The following is a 15,814-nucleotide window of genomic DNA, read 5'->3' on the forward strand; positions in this document are numbered from 1 at the left end:
TCATATAACTATTCTGTTTCTGGTGCACGGCTTTCCTTGACCTGCCATGGAGTCCCATGTATAACTGTACTAGAGAGCCTGTGCTTTGGCTGGCCCCTGTCTTTCTTGAGGCCAGTGTGCCATGAGTTAAGACTCCTTACCCTCCTTACTGCCCAGATCACAACACCCTTACAGTGTACTCAATAAGCTATTCTATTCTTTTATTTATTTATTTAGGTTTTTCGAGACAGGGTTTCTCTGTGTATCCCTGGCTGTCCTGGAACTCACTCTGTAGACCAGGCTGGCCTCGAACTCAGAAATCCGTCTGCCTCTGCCTCCCGAGTGCTGGGATTAAAGGCGTGCACCACAACGCCCAGCTTGCTATTCTTTTTAAAAATTAATAAAATAAATCTCTAGTCTCTGAGAGACCAGGAGTGGTCCCTGGAGCCATAACATCAATATTCCCTGGGAACTTATTAGAAAACCGGATTCTTGCCCATCCTAAACCCCCTGAGTCAGAATCTCTGGCAGGGAGCTCAGCAGTCTCTGGGGCATTTTGAAGCTCCCTTTATATGGTTTTGGTTTGCGAGAGGGTCTTGCCATGTAGCTGAGCTGGAACTCAAATCCTCCTGCCTCAGTCTCCTAAATGCCTGCTCACCACTTTGTTTTTAAAGCCCTTAGGTAATTATGACACAGCCTAAAACTTGAGAATTGCTTGTTCTATACAAGCGTGCCCAAACTTCTGACTACCTAGTTGTCTACAAGGTTCACACTGAAGAACCACACAGTCGAGTTACAAATGAAATCACACAAACTCAGACAAAAAAAAAATGAGATTTTAAGATTTATAATTTTGTGTGGACCTGATTTCATAACTGTCCTCAGGTTGGACATGTGTGTCAGCCCATTTACACTTCTAGTGGCTGCAGTTTGACACTTGTACCAAGGGAAGAAATGTAGATTTCCCCCCAAATTGATTCCATATTTACAAAGAAATGTTCTGTAGAGGTAAACCCTGCACTCATGCAGTTCCAGTTGTGAGCCCTTTGTGGCTACACCACCGTGTGGGGAGCACGTGATGAGATGGGCCGTGCGGTCATCTCCATCCCTGTCAGTGATGCTCACCGAAAAGAATGCACAGGCTATATGTGAAGTTGTTCATCTTCATTTAAAAGGGTTAAAATGAGAATTAATTTTAATGTATGTGAGTACTCTATCTGCATGTACACCTGCAGACCATAAGAGAGCAACAGATCCCATTACAGATGGTTGTGAGCCCCCATGTGGTTGCTGGGAACTGAACTCAGTTCTTTTGGAAGAACAGACAGTGCTCTTAATCACTGAGCCATCCATCTCTCCAACCCCTAAAAGACCCTTGCATGTTTCCAAAGCACTATTTCAGGATCTCAGTAACTGTATATGGCCAGTGGCTGTTTTCTAAACAGCAAAGAGATGCTAGAGGTTACTGTCTTTATGGGCTATAAAAGAACGCTTTGCAAAATGTTTATCATACAGGCAAGTAGTTGTACTTGTGCCATGTCACGAGGCCCAACTTGTACATTCTATAAGGACAGGACTTTGGTTTCCTGTTATTTACCATTTTTTCAGGAGTTTAAAACCTAAAACGTCTAAGAAACATTTCCCACGTTGAGGTATAAGTTGTACATCTAAGCATTCTGCTGATTATAGGGAAGTGTGAGTCTTAATTTTTTGGGAGATGACCAGTTTGAACAGCTTGCCTTGAAAAGCAAAGTGTGTTGCCATTTTGCTACTTTGAAATAACAACCTGCAGTAAATTGGCCTTCTTAACTATATGTTTTTATGTCAGTACTTTAGGTAGAAACAATGTGGAATGTGGAAGAATGTAGGCCACTTAACTCAGACAGACGTGTTTAAATGCTTTTCCTCCCCACACAAGGTGACCTTAGGGGAGCTGCCAGGTGTCCCTAACCTGCTCCCTGCCTGTAAAGCATCTACTTCTGTGGGTCACCACTTAAGGCAAGCTTAGGTGTCACTTGTTCATGTTGTATATCATACCATCGTTGTTAAAATAATGTCCAAATGAGAATGATGTAAGCTCTAGCCATAGCCCTGTATTGAACAGTTTATTTTTGAAATCATAGAAAATATTATTTCTTAAGGTTAGACCAGACTTCTTTAACTTCTTAATTTTGTCATTTTTTAATTTTTTCTTCAACATAGGAAGCAAATAATTATAAGTTAAATGCTCAACTATAATGGAAAATTATGGATTTCACTGCTTGCTTGAAATAATCATAGTTTTATTTTTTCTCTATAGTCATGAAGATTTTAAATGTAAAAATAATAAGTATAACTATTTAGTCATACAATTTCAGAATTTGGGGAAGATTTTAATTAGACTTAATATTTATTTGCTTGCCCATCTGTTTCTTACACGGTCCCGTGTGTTGTTGTGTTGCAGTTAAAGTATCAGAGGATCTTGGAGCGCCTGGAAAAGGAGAACAAAGAGCTGCGGAAGCTGGTGCTGCAGAAGGACGACAAAGGCATCCACCACAGGAAGCTCAAGGTGCTCCAGCAACCGTTAGTGGGTCCCAGAGCGCTGACGCTGACACTGGGGGCAAATAGTGGACCTTTTCAGTTATCTTTTTAAAAGTATATTATGTGTACGGGTATTTTGCTGGCATGTATATCCATGCAGCACTTGCATGCCTGGTGTCTGTGGAAGCCAGATCCCTGGAACTGCAGTAACAGATGGTTATGTAAGCTGCTGTGTGGGTGCTGGGAAGTGAACCTGCGTCCTCTGGAGGAGCGGCCTATGCTCTAAACCACTGAGCCATCTCCCCAGACCCTAAAGGATGAAACACTTTAATAAATTAGGAAGCATGTATCATCTTTTCACTTCTAGACAGTGTAAATAATTCATAACTTGAAGTTTCCAAATCCATCATATATTATGCCCATAAAAATCTTCATATTTTAAGAGGACTTTCTTATGAATCAGTCTATTTTAATAAAATACCTAGCTTATCTTCAGGCTTAATTTTCATATTTATGAAATTGAGATTCTTTTAAAAACTTTTTAAAAATTATTATCTGTGCACAAATATGTGTATGACATGGATGTATGCCTGCCTGCCTGTCTGTCTGTCTGTCTGTGGTGGGGGTGATTCTCCCTTCCCCCCCTTTACTGGGTTCCAGGAATTGAATTCAGGTCGCCAGGCTTGCGTGATATGTGCCTTTATGTGCTGAGCCATCTTGCCTGCCCCAAATGAGGATTTGTAGTTTGCCGAATACTTACGGGACTCATGCCACTGTTGCCTTACTGGTGTTTCCATGTTGATTTGTCTTCAGTTTTGAATTTTAACTCTTATTTTCCAAGGGAAGTTTTCTACTATAGCAATTTTTGAAAATAAGTGTATGTTGATATTATTGTCGTTGATATATTGTTAGTTACCACTATCAATAATGCTATCACCACAGACCCAAGCAAGATGTGTTAAGTTGACTTGTTCTTTTAACTTGAAAGTTTAATGCAGTAATCATTGTCTCAGAATATGTAAAAGTGAGTTGCTGCAGCATGGGAGACTCATAGCGGATCATGACACATGTTCTAGAACCAAGATCTGAAGATGTCTCTCTAGTTTAACAAACGTGCTTTAGTAACTTTGGCTCTAAGTCGTCAGCGCCCAATGCATGAAAGCCTAACTGTTTTTACAGTGCTCCTGGCCTCTGAGAAGTCAGGATCAAGCGATAGGAAATAGAGTTGTCTTAGAAATGATGTTTCCTCATGAGATACAATAGTTATGCAATGTGTTTATTTTTAGAAGACATGAGAGCAGCTATATGCCATTTAGGAGTCTCTGTATTAAGAGGCAAAAGTGTGCTTAAACTTCCATAGTGTTCCCACTAACCCTACTTAGTAAGTGCTTGCTGGGTACCCTTTGTTCTCAGACGTGTGTGTGTGTGTGTGTGTGTGTGTGAGTGTGAGTGTGTGTGTGTGTGTGTGTGTGTGTGTGTGTGTGTGTGTGTGTGTGAGTGTGAGTGTGTGTGTGTGTGTGTGTGTTCCTTGGCCTACTTGAAGCTGTTGTATTCATGATGCCATGCTCAATCCTGGTGTCCAAAGAAAAGCAACGGAGGACGTTTGTCCTTTGCTTGCACTGCAGCCTTCCCAGTTCTTAGGCTGCGTAAGCTCTCTTGCTTGAACACTGACCCTGACCACTTCTCTACTCTGTTCCAGGCTCTCACACGCCCGTGCTCCCAGCCTGCTCTTACACGCATGCGCTCCCTGCCTAATACTCCTTCCCCTTCTTCTCTGTTCTCACAGAGCCTAGTCTTGGCAGAGTGTGATTTCTCTGTTAGTTGGTCACCTGACAGTGTATTTGACTCTTATGGTGTTAATGGTTAACTCATTAATGTTAATAGGCTTTCTCTTTTACTGTCTAACTAGATTATGAAATCCTAAATTAATAAATAAACTGAAGAAGTAGCATTAATTCTTATACTAGTTTTACTATGAAAACATATAGTAAGAAAAAAACAATGCAAATTTGAATGTATCTACATTTTCTCTTCATGTATCTGTGGTCTTTGTTTTATTTTCACTGACTTTTGCTAATTTTAATTTTTTTGCAGAAATCTTTGATTGATATGTATTCTGAAGTTCTTGATGTTCTTTCTGATTATGATGCCAGTTACAATACACAAGATCACCTACCACGGGTAAGGGGAAAATAGACCAGGACCTGCTGTCAGCAGGAAAGTTCTTTCCTTGTGTCATAGTAATTTCTGTATTTCCCATGATACCTCAGATACAAAGCATTGCTTCGTTCCTTATTTTGGAGACCATAAAAGCAAATATATATGTTTTGGAAGAAAAATGTCAGATATTTGCCATTATACATTCATTATAGTGTTAAAATACCTAGGCAAAAACTGTAAACGTTTGGATGAAATTTAGTCTAACAGAATCCAAAAGTATGTTTGTAAAATGTAAACTGGTTATGGAAAATATTTGTGGAAAGTTAATGATCTGGTTTTAGAAATAACTTTCAATTGGCATAGTTTTCAAAACAAAAATTTGAATGTAAATAGTGGAGCCAATTAATTCTTTTGCTATATGTATCTCCAGAGTACCTACATGCATCAAACTTCATTCTTTCAAAAAAAAAAGAAAACAAACAAACAAACACTTTTTTTGGCTCTAAATATCTTAAAATATGTTTTAAATGATAACATTCAAACCCTACATACATTTAATTTGGTATCAGAAGAGAACTAATGTATGCTCCTTGTCTTGTGATAGGTTGTTGTGGTTGGAGATCAGAGTGCTGGGAAAACCAGTGTGCTGGAAATGATTGCTCAGGCCCGGATCTTCCCGAGAGGGTCCGGCGAGATGATGACACGCTCTCCAGTGAAGGTGGGAAGGGAGGGAGGCGTCCCACCGACGGCTCTCACACAGCTAAAGGGGGCTCTCACACAGCCTTGGGGGTTAGTCCCACTGTGGGAATTAGTAGGGGGCACAGCTAGGGGCACACACATGTCCAGAGCTGAGAGGGAGTGAAGAGAGGTGGTAAAGGAAGTGGCTGTCTACGTGACATTGGAAGGCCTCTTGATATTATCTGGAATAAGACACATAAAGAGGCTGCTCTCAGAAAATGAGAATATTGCAAGTGGTGTCATCAAATGTAGATAGTTTCCTATAGTATTTATATGCCGGTTATCATGATCTGTTAAGCTAGAAAAAAATGGTAGGAGGAAACCATTACAAGAACAGAGTCACTGGGATAAAGGAGTTTTGGGGGGGGGGGGTTTATGTGGAGGGGCGTGTGTGTGTGTGTGGAGGGGTGTGTGTGTATGCATGTGTGCATGTAAGTAAGCCGTGCAATATATAAAACCGCTAACAACTCACCAATAGAGACAGGAAGAAAGTAAATGGCTGTAGACTCTTTTATTAAGAATATTTATAGCTGGGCGTGGTGGCACACGCCATTAATCCCAGCACTTGGGAGGCAGAGGCAGGCGGATTTCTGAGTTCGAGACCAGCCTGATCTACAGAGTGAGTTTCAGGACAGCCAGAGCTATACAGAGAAACCCTGTCTCGAAAAACAAAAAAAAGTATGAATATTTATTCAGCTCTTAATATGTGCCAGCCTGACCTACCAGGCATGAGTAAACTTTTGACATTGTGGTATTATATATAGAACACTTGAGAGCTGTGCAGCCAAATTACCAAATAAACAAATATCTTGATGTTTTAATTAAGTTTATTTTGGTGGTAGGTCACCTTCCTGTGTGTGATACTTCAGGAAATTAACCTGGGAGGCAGGTTGCCTTCAGACAAGCCATTGCCTGCTGTTGATAAACTCCTATTTGTGTCTCCTGAGAGCAGTGAAATTGGCAAATCTGGGCTTAGCATTTTGGCTTCTTTAACCCAGCTTTCTGCTTGGTTTCTAAATATCCCTGTCTTGAAGGGACATAGCACATAAGATGAAGGATTCATTTTTTGGGTGATTCGTTTCGGCAGTTCATTTTTTGCTAGGATCTTAGCACCTGAGGTGCTAACACCCTGAATTGCTTTAACACCCGGAATTCCAATTTTTTTTTTATTTACTTGTTTGTTTGTTTGTTTACTTATTTTGGTTTGTTTGACAGTGCAATTGTCATAGAGTTTAAGCTTTTTTCTTAGCCCTTTGTCCAGCACCATAGATCAGCAAGTACTCCAAGGAAAATAGCTGTAGGGACAATCCCCCAAGGCCTTTGGGATAGTTCTTCCAGCAGCTGGTTTCTCTTTTCTTGTGTAACTTGCTTAGCTTATCTCAGTGTAAGCAAATACATTGTTTTAAAGATTTATTTATTTATTTTTATGTATATGAGCACACTGTAGCTGTACAGATGGTTGTGAGCCACCATGTGGTTGCAGGGATTTGAACTCAGGACCTTCAGAAGAGCAGTCAGTCAGTGCTCTTAACTGCTGATCCATCTCTCCAGCCCACAAATACATTTTTAAAGTTAAATAGTATAATTATGATACCTTGGGATATATGCATTAAAAGTTAAGGGACATCAAGTTTGGAAGCCCTTGTAAAATGACTCGCTGTCACTTCTGTTGTGAACTATTCCTCCCCAATGCCTCTCCTAAGAAGTTTGTTGTGACTCCTGGCAGCCAGGGTCAGTCTGTGCTGTGGTACCATAGCTTTGACCACACTCTGCCTGTCTGTGGGGTGAGATCTGAAGCAGAGGCAGTCAGCCCTGTGTTTCCCCATCTGTGACCCCATCTGTGTAGTGAACTTACTGAACAGTGGTGGCTAAATGAACTGTCCTCTCCCTGAAATCATCTCAAATTAAATGTTGGCTTCTCTTTGAATTCTTCAAGCTGTAGAGAGCTGGTTTCTGTTCTTGCTTGTCTTCAGAGTATTGCCCAAAGGCAAAAAGGCCAGTAGCACTAGGTCCTAAAAGACTGAGAAGCCACCATCTCATTTCAAAGTGACAGTGCCGAGCAACCGTGCTTGACTGCACCTGAGCATACCATGAAGGTGCAGGGATTGGCCCTGTCTGGACTGTCCAGGTGCTGTGATTAATGTTACTGTAAGGTATCATTGTGTATGTCTGTCCTTTCAGGTGACTCTCAGTGAAGGCCCTCACCATGTGGCCTTGTTTAAAGATAGCTCTCGGGAATTTGATCTCACCAAGGAGGAAGATGTAAGTAGACTTCACCTTAGGTTCTTCTATGTCGCCTTAGAACCCCATGAAGTGGAGTATTTGTCATGATAATTGTCTTAGGACTTTGTTCTTTTCCATTAATAGCTTGCAGCATTAAGACATGAAATCGAACTCCGAATGAGGAAAAATGTGAAAGAAGGTTGTACTGTTAGCCCCGAGGTAAGGCCAGCAATTCATTTCAGCCAAGATTTGGGTTTTTATGAAGTTTTTATGGATATTAATAATATGGATATGGATATTAATATGATATTTAGATTATAGCTATTCCAACATGTATAGATACATTTTTTTTTTCAGTTTTTAATTTACTTTTCTCTTTTGAGGCAGAATCTCACTTTTCAGCCCCGGCTGACTTAGAACTTATGTAGACCAGGCTATCCTTGAACTCACAGAGCTCCATCCGCCTCATTGATGCTGGGATAAAAGGCGTGTGCCACCACACTCAGCAGAGTTTTTAAATGTTCCAAACATCATTGTGGGGTGAATTTTCTAGAATAATTTCTATGGGACCAAAAGAAAATAGATTTTTTTCTGAAATAAATATCTAAATGAAGAAGATAGAGAATTTTCAGAATATTTAATATTCTTAAGACACCCCAAGAGCTTGCTCTTTCTCTTCCTGAATAGACCATATCTCTAAATGTCAAAGGCCCTGGGCTGCAGAGGATGGTGCTCGTGGACTTGCCTGGTGTCATCAACGTAAGTACATACGCAAGATACTTCCCATTTGATTCCTGCCCGGAAAGCTATCTGTAATGACTCTTAAAACCTTTTCTTCAAGACCGTGACATCAGGCATGGCTCCCGACACAAAGGAAACTATTTTCAGTATCAGCAAAGCTTACATGCAGAATCCTAACGCCATCATCCTGTGCATCCAAGGTAAACCCCAGCAGATTCTCACTGCCCCATGCTTTCCTCTTGCTCTTGAAGCATGGCAGCAGCGTATGCATATAAGCACACGTGGCAGACATGTTCTCACCTCTCCTATTCATTCTGTCAACAAATGGGATCTAAGCTGGGAAGTTTCTGCTATTTTTCATCATTGGAATTTTTATTGGCTACACTCCTAAAATAAATATATTATGACTAAATGTTTATAATCAGTAATGATTACACTGTTGTTTTTCTTTTTCAGACGGATCCGTAGATGCTGAGCGCAGTATTGTTACAGACTTGGTCAGTCAAATGGATCCTCATGGAAGAAGAACCATATTTGTTTTGACCAAAGTAGACCTGGCAGAAAAAAATGTAGCCAGTCCAAGCAGGGTGAGAATAAGAGGAGGGGAGGAGGGTACACAGGCTAAGTTTTCCCCATATGGATTCTGGGAATCTCAATTAGGTGTTTGAATTTGCAAGGTGAGCACTTAACCAACTCAGCTATTTCCCTCGAGTTGAAAATGTAGGCTTTTTCTGGGGCAGGTCTGGCTTAAGACCTGTACTCTTTAAGGTACACATGGTAAAGTTGAAGGAGATTTGCTTAGCTCCAAGTCCTGGCACTACCATTTGCTGCTGTGTGATCTTGGGGTAAGTTATTCAGCTTTTCGGTGCTTTAGGCTCCTCATCTGGTAGGAATGAAGACATTTATAATATGATCTCATAGTTTGTGATGAGTTAATAGTCAAATGATGCTCAGTAATTAGAATGGTTCTCCAGCACCAAGTGTTATGTACCTGGCTTGTTTACAAATGATAAATTCATATTCTATTAGAGTTGCCTGTAGAACAATGCTGTTGGGTTCTCATCCCCACTGCTACTGCTTCGGATGTCTCTTTCCCACCTTATACCTGTGGGACTTTCCTCTGTGTCAGGGTCCCCAGAGGCAGTGATTCTTTTGACAGACTCCCATGGCTTGCCACATAGTCATACTAGCCTCAAAGATTCATTACAGAGCCATGAAGGAGAAGATACACTGGATACAGGCTAGAGGCATCCTCCTCTGGTTTCCAGGAGCCTTCTCTCAGAGGTGTAGCCAAAATTTCAAAGTCCTAGAAGAAAACTAGTTAGCACATACCGTGTTACTTGCCCAAGAATGCCAGACAAAAGAAAGCAAGCAGGCCTTTTGTGTTGTCCCCTCAGGCCTGCTGTAGCAATTTGTCTTTGAGCCTCTACCCGTCTGCCTTATTTTTAAGAACAAGGCAGTATTGCTGTGGCAGTATTGGTCCTCATGCAAAGAAGGCGAAGCTAGGTAGAATTAGTGTCTGCAACCTCTATTCTCCCCTGTTGCTTCCATTCCTTTTTCCTCTGGAGTAGTCACTTCGAAATTCATCTGAGATGCCATGGAAGCTTACTTCAGGCTTTTCTGTGGCAATGACCTGAGTCTTCAGCCCAGGTTTAACTTGTCTCACCCAGTGTTAATCTAAACGCATCTCCAGAAGAAGAAATTCTCACATCATGTGTGAATGATGGATTATGTGAATATGTGCTTTCCTGAGTCCTGACTCCATAGTTTTTATCACACTCAGAAAAGGATTTTTATCTTTAAAAGAGTTGAACACCAAAATATGTTACTTTAAGTAGATATGAAGAAAAATGAATAAAAAGCAATCCAACTTAGTTAGAATTCAGGTAATCTGGGACCACAAGATGTCTCAGCAGGTAAAGGCGCTGTAGCAAATCTGACAGGAGTTGGATCCCTAGAAAGAGAGAGCTAACTTCCATAGTTGTTTTCCTCTCTCCATAAGAATTCTCACACATACATATACAGAGAACAAATGTAATTCTTTAATTTCATAGGATTTAAATTTTTAAATATTCAAAGAAACTATAAAGAAAAGTAATAAAGCTATTTACTGAGTGCTTCTCTGTGCCATCAACTGTACTAAGTGTCATTATCTTAAAACCTCTATAACCTTTTATTTAAAATGACTCATTTACTTAAGGTCACATACTAGTGAATGGCAGAGGATGAACCCCAAACAGGGTCTGACCAGAAGCACTATGAACCATTCCAGTTTTAATCTTCGTATAAACATGTATATACATTTATAAGACATTTTCAGCATATCTATGGTAAATCTATTTCCCTCAGATAACAATGAGAGCACATTTGTATGCTTTTGAGTACAGATGCGTATGCTAGTAAATAATACATGTCTAGAGTTTTTAACATTTTGCTTTCTAAATCGAATGTTGTACGTTGAAAAGTGAAGTGAGCCTATATTTCACATTTATTTTTCCAATTTATTGACATAGATACAACAGATAATTGAAGGCAAGCTCTTCCCAATGAAAGCTCTGGGTTATTTTGCTGTCGTAACAGGAAAAGGTATGCAAAGGTGGATTATTATAACTTACTTTTAGTTTTTGTTGTTTCAGATAATAAAGATTAATTTTCTTGATGAAAATCTTTCCTAGGAAACAGCTCTGAAAGTATTGAAGCTATAAGAGAGTATGAAGAGGAATTTTTTCAGAATTCAAAACTGCTAAAGTAGGTGTCATATTACAATATTCAACGACTTTACAATGAGAGCTTGTTACCCTGAACTGCTTCCGCTTTATCAATCATGTCTTATAGCAGTTAGCTTACTGTTAGCCATTTATCTGCGTGGGGGTGCATGTCTAATGGGGCTGTCCTTGAGTACTCTTAGACAGATTTGGAAGCAGTTTATCACATGGTACGGTAGACTGCCTCTGTGGATGTGAGCAGAGACAATTCTCACACCTCTCATGTTGTTTTCCCTAGAAAGTGATTTTTTTAATTAATGTTTTTTTTTAATGTGTGCACATAAAAAAAAATGTGTGCACACTCCTCTTATAATAATAGAAAAAGTTGGAGTGGGAGGTGGCGACAGGATATTCCTAAGTAGATACTGGAAGCAACTGACAGAAAAGTAAGATGCTAAACCACAAAGCGAAATGGAAGAACTAAAAGAGCAATTGAATTATACAGAAAATGTCTACATAGAGGTCTGGAAATAGAGAAACATGCCTGCCTCAGATTAGTCCAGAAGTAAGAATCGTTCCTGCACACGTAGTCCTGCAAGCATTGCCCAGGATTCTCTTTTTACTGGGACGGAAGCCACAAGCCTGTAGTACTATACTGTCCACTGCTGTGCTCACTGGTCACGTGCACTCACCACACTGACCAGTGTCTCGTAGACAAAAGCCATCCCTTCAGCCCCACAGTCACGGACTTCAGAGCTCAGTACTTGCTTGCCTTGCTGGACAGCTCAGACAAGACCCATTCTCTTCCCGGCAGAAAGCCTGCCGGGGCAGTGTTAGTGTGAGGTAAGCGCTCCTTTGTCATTCTGACACACTTTAGCTCTGGTCTCCTGTAGGACAAGCATGCTAAAGGCACACCAGGTCACCACGAGAAATCTCAGCCTTGCTGTGTCAGACTGCTTTTGGAAAATGGTTCGAGAGTCAGTTGAACAACAGGCTGATAGTTTTAAAGGTAAGCTGCCTTCTTAAAGCAAGTCTACAAATCCAGCCATGTGACAGTTGACAGTCTTCCAAATTCAGCAGATGTTTTTACTTCCTTTCTCAGTCTGCAAGTACTTGATTTACGTTTGGACAATATATTGAAAATGGAGAGACGCAAACCCTCTGTTGTACAAGAACTGACTTTCCCTGTCAGAAGCAGCAGGCTTACGGTAGTGTTGAGAGAAAGCTCAGTGGCATGTAGAGAACTTGGACCCTCCCTGACAGAGGAGACTCTGGGAAGCCCTACACTGGACTGTTTCCCTGTAGCCACCCTCTGCACCAAGTCTACTTCTGTAGTTTCATCCAGCGGGAATAGGTTCTCCCCACTTGCCCTTGGGGATTTATTATTCATTCCACTTAGAACCACAGCAAGTCTGTGTTATCTTTATTTCCATTTCACAGACGAGAAGGCAAAGATGCAGAGTAACTTATCTGACCAGTGTCAGTAGCATTAGACCCATGATCTCAATTACAGGGCCAGACTTCACTTTCCTAGCAGCTGCACTAAACTGCTACAGCTGTGGACTTGTAAAATGAAGCAGATAAAACTACAAGTAAGGCAAAGAGTTTAGATAACTGTAGTAATAAAATTCAGAATGTTGGAGCGCAGAAACTCTCAGAACCCTGGCTAATAAGAAGATAGAGAAGTAGGCCTTCAACCTCTGTGTCTGGAGATGGGGCAGTCGGACCTGAGCATCTTGCTTTCTCCACAGCCACGCGCTTTAACCTAGAGACGGAATGGAAGAATAACTACCCGCGCCTGCGAGAGCTCGACAGGGTAATGGTCCAAATGCCCCTCAGGCGGGTCCTGCAGCTGCTTCACTCACTGTTCCGTCAGGGCTCTTGTTGCCCTGAGAGCTGAGTTCTGTGGTTGTATGGATGGTTACTTAGGAAGAGTTGTCTTTCTATAATAATAATAATGATTGTAACATTTCAAATAGTCAGGGACCGTAAGGTATAAAACATGCTAAAGTGTTTTCTGAGAAAGGCATGAACTTTTTAGTAGTCTTATTGATGTATGCCTATGTAATCTCATTTTTGGTTTTAGCTATATATTAGCCTTTTACTTTCTTGGTATTTACTTTGGAAATATGGTCTATTTAATGGGAATTAAATATTCTTTTTCTTTGATTTTAAAGTAGCATTAGTTGTACAACCCAGCATTAACTGAATATTACTGATCACTGATTTGTGTGTTGTTTCTTTAGTAATTGTTATGTGGAAATGTTTTTAAAAACTGCAATGAGAATTGAAAAGGGTAGACAGTGGGCCTGCCTCTCAGTCCTTACCTGAGTAATGGCATTCCTAAAGGAGATTGGGGGACCACCCTATCTGTGCCCTCCTTTTGGGTATCTCTGAAGGGCATGACAGGACAAATGTAGTGTCTCACGACAGTGCTAATTTCTATCTCTGTTGCCTAGAATGAACTCTTTGAAAAAGCTAAAAATGAGATCCTCGATGAGGTCATCAGTCTGAGCCAGGTCACGCCAAAGCACTGGTGAGTGCTCGTCTTCTCCTCCATGGCTTTCCCTCAGCATAGACGAAAGCAGTGGGTTTTCCTGCCGGTGTTCACAGTGAAGTAGGCCAGAGAGTGAAGTGTCTCCTTAAAACACAGCTGCAGCTGTAGACTGTCAACTGAATGGCCACACGGTAGCTTACTCAAGGCTCCTATTGAATCTGGCTTTGCCTTCAGCTTATCTTAACAGACACAGGTTTGAGGTTTCTGTAGAGTCATTTACACATAATTTCATGAAATTGCCACAAAATTACTAGTCAGGACTGGTTATTACTAATGGAGAATAGCATCCTAGAGAACATTGTTCTGTAAAAGAAAAATGGTATATGCCTTTTTAGCTCTCATTTCAGAGCAGAACTGGTGATTTCTGTAATGTTTATGTGCTGAGCTGTGCACAATAACATCTTTTTAATTTTATGTATACGAGCATTTTGCTTGAATGTATCTATTGCCCACAGAGGCCAGAATAGAACCCTGAGCCTCTAGAACTGGAGTTACATACAGTTCTGAGCTGCCCTGTGGATACTGAAACTAGAACTCATGTCCTTTGATATAGCCACCAGTGCTCTTAACCACAGCACCTGCTCTCCAGACCCACTATGTGTTACTTTTTTTTTTAAATTCCTTTCTACTTAGATTTCTTTTTTAAGTAGTAGATTGATCCCTTTGAGAATTTGTCATATGAATCCAATGGGAAGCTATCATTTTCAATTTATCATCTTCAATTTATGTTTACGTAAATATAGGCATTCTTTTTTCTTTTTTTTTTAATTTTAGTTATTATATATAAGTACATTGTAGTTGTCTTCAGACACACCAAAAGAGGGCATCAGATCCCATTACAGATGGTTGTGAGCCACCATGTGGTTGCTGGGAATTAAACTCAGGACCTCTAGAAGAGCAGTCAGTGCTCTTAACCACTGAGCCAACTCTCCAGCCTAAATATAGGCATTCTTAAACTTATTGCGACAGGGCATTAAAAGCAAACAGACTAGATGATAGCAGATGCCTGTAATCACAGCACACAGGAGCCAGAAGCAGGAGAAACACAAATTCTGAGGTAGCCTGTGCTCCATGGGTAACCTTGTATCAACAGCAAGACAGACTACAGGTCGTTCAAATGAACTATATATAAAAAGACTGGAAATTTTTAAGTGTATTTTAATTAACAAATTACTCATGCCTCGGTTATCTTCTAATAAGCCTGTAGTATTTAAAAATATATCACTCTTAACACAAAATATCCTTCAAAATAGATGATAGAAACTATCTCTTGATTTCTCTGATTCATAGATATATACATATCTCAAATTTTTCAACCCTTCAAGTATGTGTAGGTAATTGCTGCTGCTCGTGTTTTTACAAACGTTTCATGCTATATTGGCTTTCTTGACCCTTCTTTTCAATCTCAGGGAGGAAATCCTGCAGCAATCCCTGTGGGAACGAGTGTCAACACATGTGATTGAGAACATCTACCTTCCAGCTGCCCAGACCATGAATTCGGGAACATTTAACACCACAGTAGACATCAAGCTTAAACAGTGGACTGACAAGCAGCTTCCTAATAAAGCAGTCGAGGTTAGGATATAATGTAACTGGGTAAGAAGCATTGTCTGGAGGCCCTAGGTGCTGTGGCTTGTGGGTCTGTCCACCCTCACAGTCACTGTCTTCCTCTGGAGCCATAACCCTTCATGTGTGCTCGGCTCCTGCTTCTCTGCTGGAGCTAATTTGGCATTGTTCTCAGTTGCTGCTAACATGAAAGCTTACTAAGCAGGATGCCAGAAGGCCTTGCTTCTCCTGCCACAGATATCATTTAATACAACCAGCAAAACTGCCTTGAAGGTGAAATATTTTAGACCTGTGAATTGAGCTTCTGTAAATGGACTAAACATTACTGCGTTTACATTTTCTCCAGGACCTGTAACGCTTACATGTGCATTCAGTTAGGGTCTCACTAGTGTTGACTAGGAATTGCTTACAAAATAAAAGCACCTTAATCCATTTCTGCCCCGTGGTGTCTTTGCCCAACCACGTGAAGACTGATAGCTGCCCTACTTGCTTAACCTTCCTGCCGCTTCATCTGAGAATGAGCCTTCCTGCCAGGGTTGCTATCAGAATTAGATGAGTTAATATGTAAAATACTCAGGTAACACCTGCCCACTCATAGTAACCACTCAGGATTATCTACATTATC

The 15,814-nt window shown here is 40.7% G+C and overlaps 1 protein-coding gene across 7 annotated transcripts in view; it reads left to right on the plus strand.

Annotated features, from left to right (window-relative positions):
- Nucleotides 1-15,814, plus strand: part of Opa1 (OPA1, mitochondrial dynamin like GTPase) — an 83,847-nt gene that overhangs the window by 23,809 nt on the left and 44,224 nt on the right. For all 7 annotated transcript variants that reach the window (XM_006522656.4, XM_006522655.3, XM_006522654.4 and 4 more), the window contains 14 exons: nt 2,423-2,527; nt 4,594-4,680; nt 5,264-5,377; nt 7,579-7,659; nt 7,765-7,839; nt 8,308-8,379; nt 8,462-8,561; nt 8,818-8,948; nt 10,875-10,947; nt 11,037-11,109; nt 11,960-12,075; nt 12,818-12,882; nt 13,526-13,602; nt 15,033-15,198. In XM_006522656.4, the coding sequence (XP_006522719.2) occupies nt 2,423-2,527; nt 4,594-4,680; nt 5,264-5,377; nt 7,579-7,659; nt 7,765-7,839; nt 8,308-8,379; nt 8,462-8,561; nt 8,818-8,948; nt 10,875-10,947; nt 11,037-11,109; nt 11,960-12,075; nt 12,818-12,882; nt 13,526-13,602; nt 15,033-15,198 (1,335 nt within the window). The remainder of the gene's footprint in view (nt 1-2,422; nt 2,528-4,593; nt 4,681-5,263; nt 5,378-7,578; nt 7,660-7,764; nt 7,840-8,307; nt 8,380-8,461; nt 8,562-8,817; nt 8,949-10,874; nt 10,948-11,036; nt 11,110-11,959; nt 12,076-12,817; nt 12,883-13,525; nt 13,603-15,032; nt 15,199-15,814) is intronic.

This window comes from Mus musculus, chromosome 16 (genome assembly GCF_000001635.26).
Source record: "Mus musculus strain C57BL/6J chromosome 16, GRCm38.p6 C57BL/6J".
In the NCBI taxonomy this organism is placed as follows: Eukaryota; Metazoa; Chordata; class Mammalia; order Rodentia; family Muridae; genus Mus; species Mus musculus.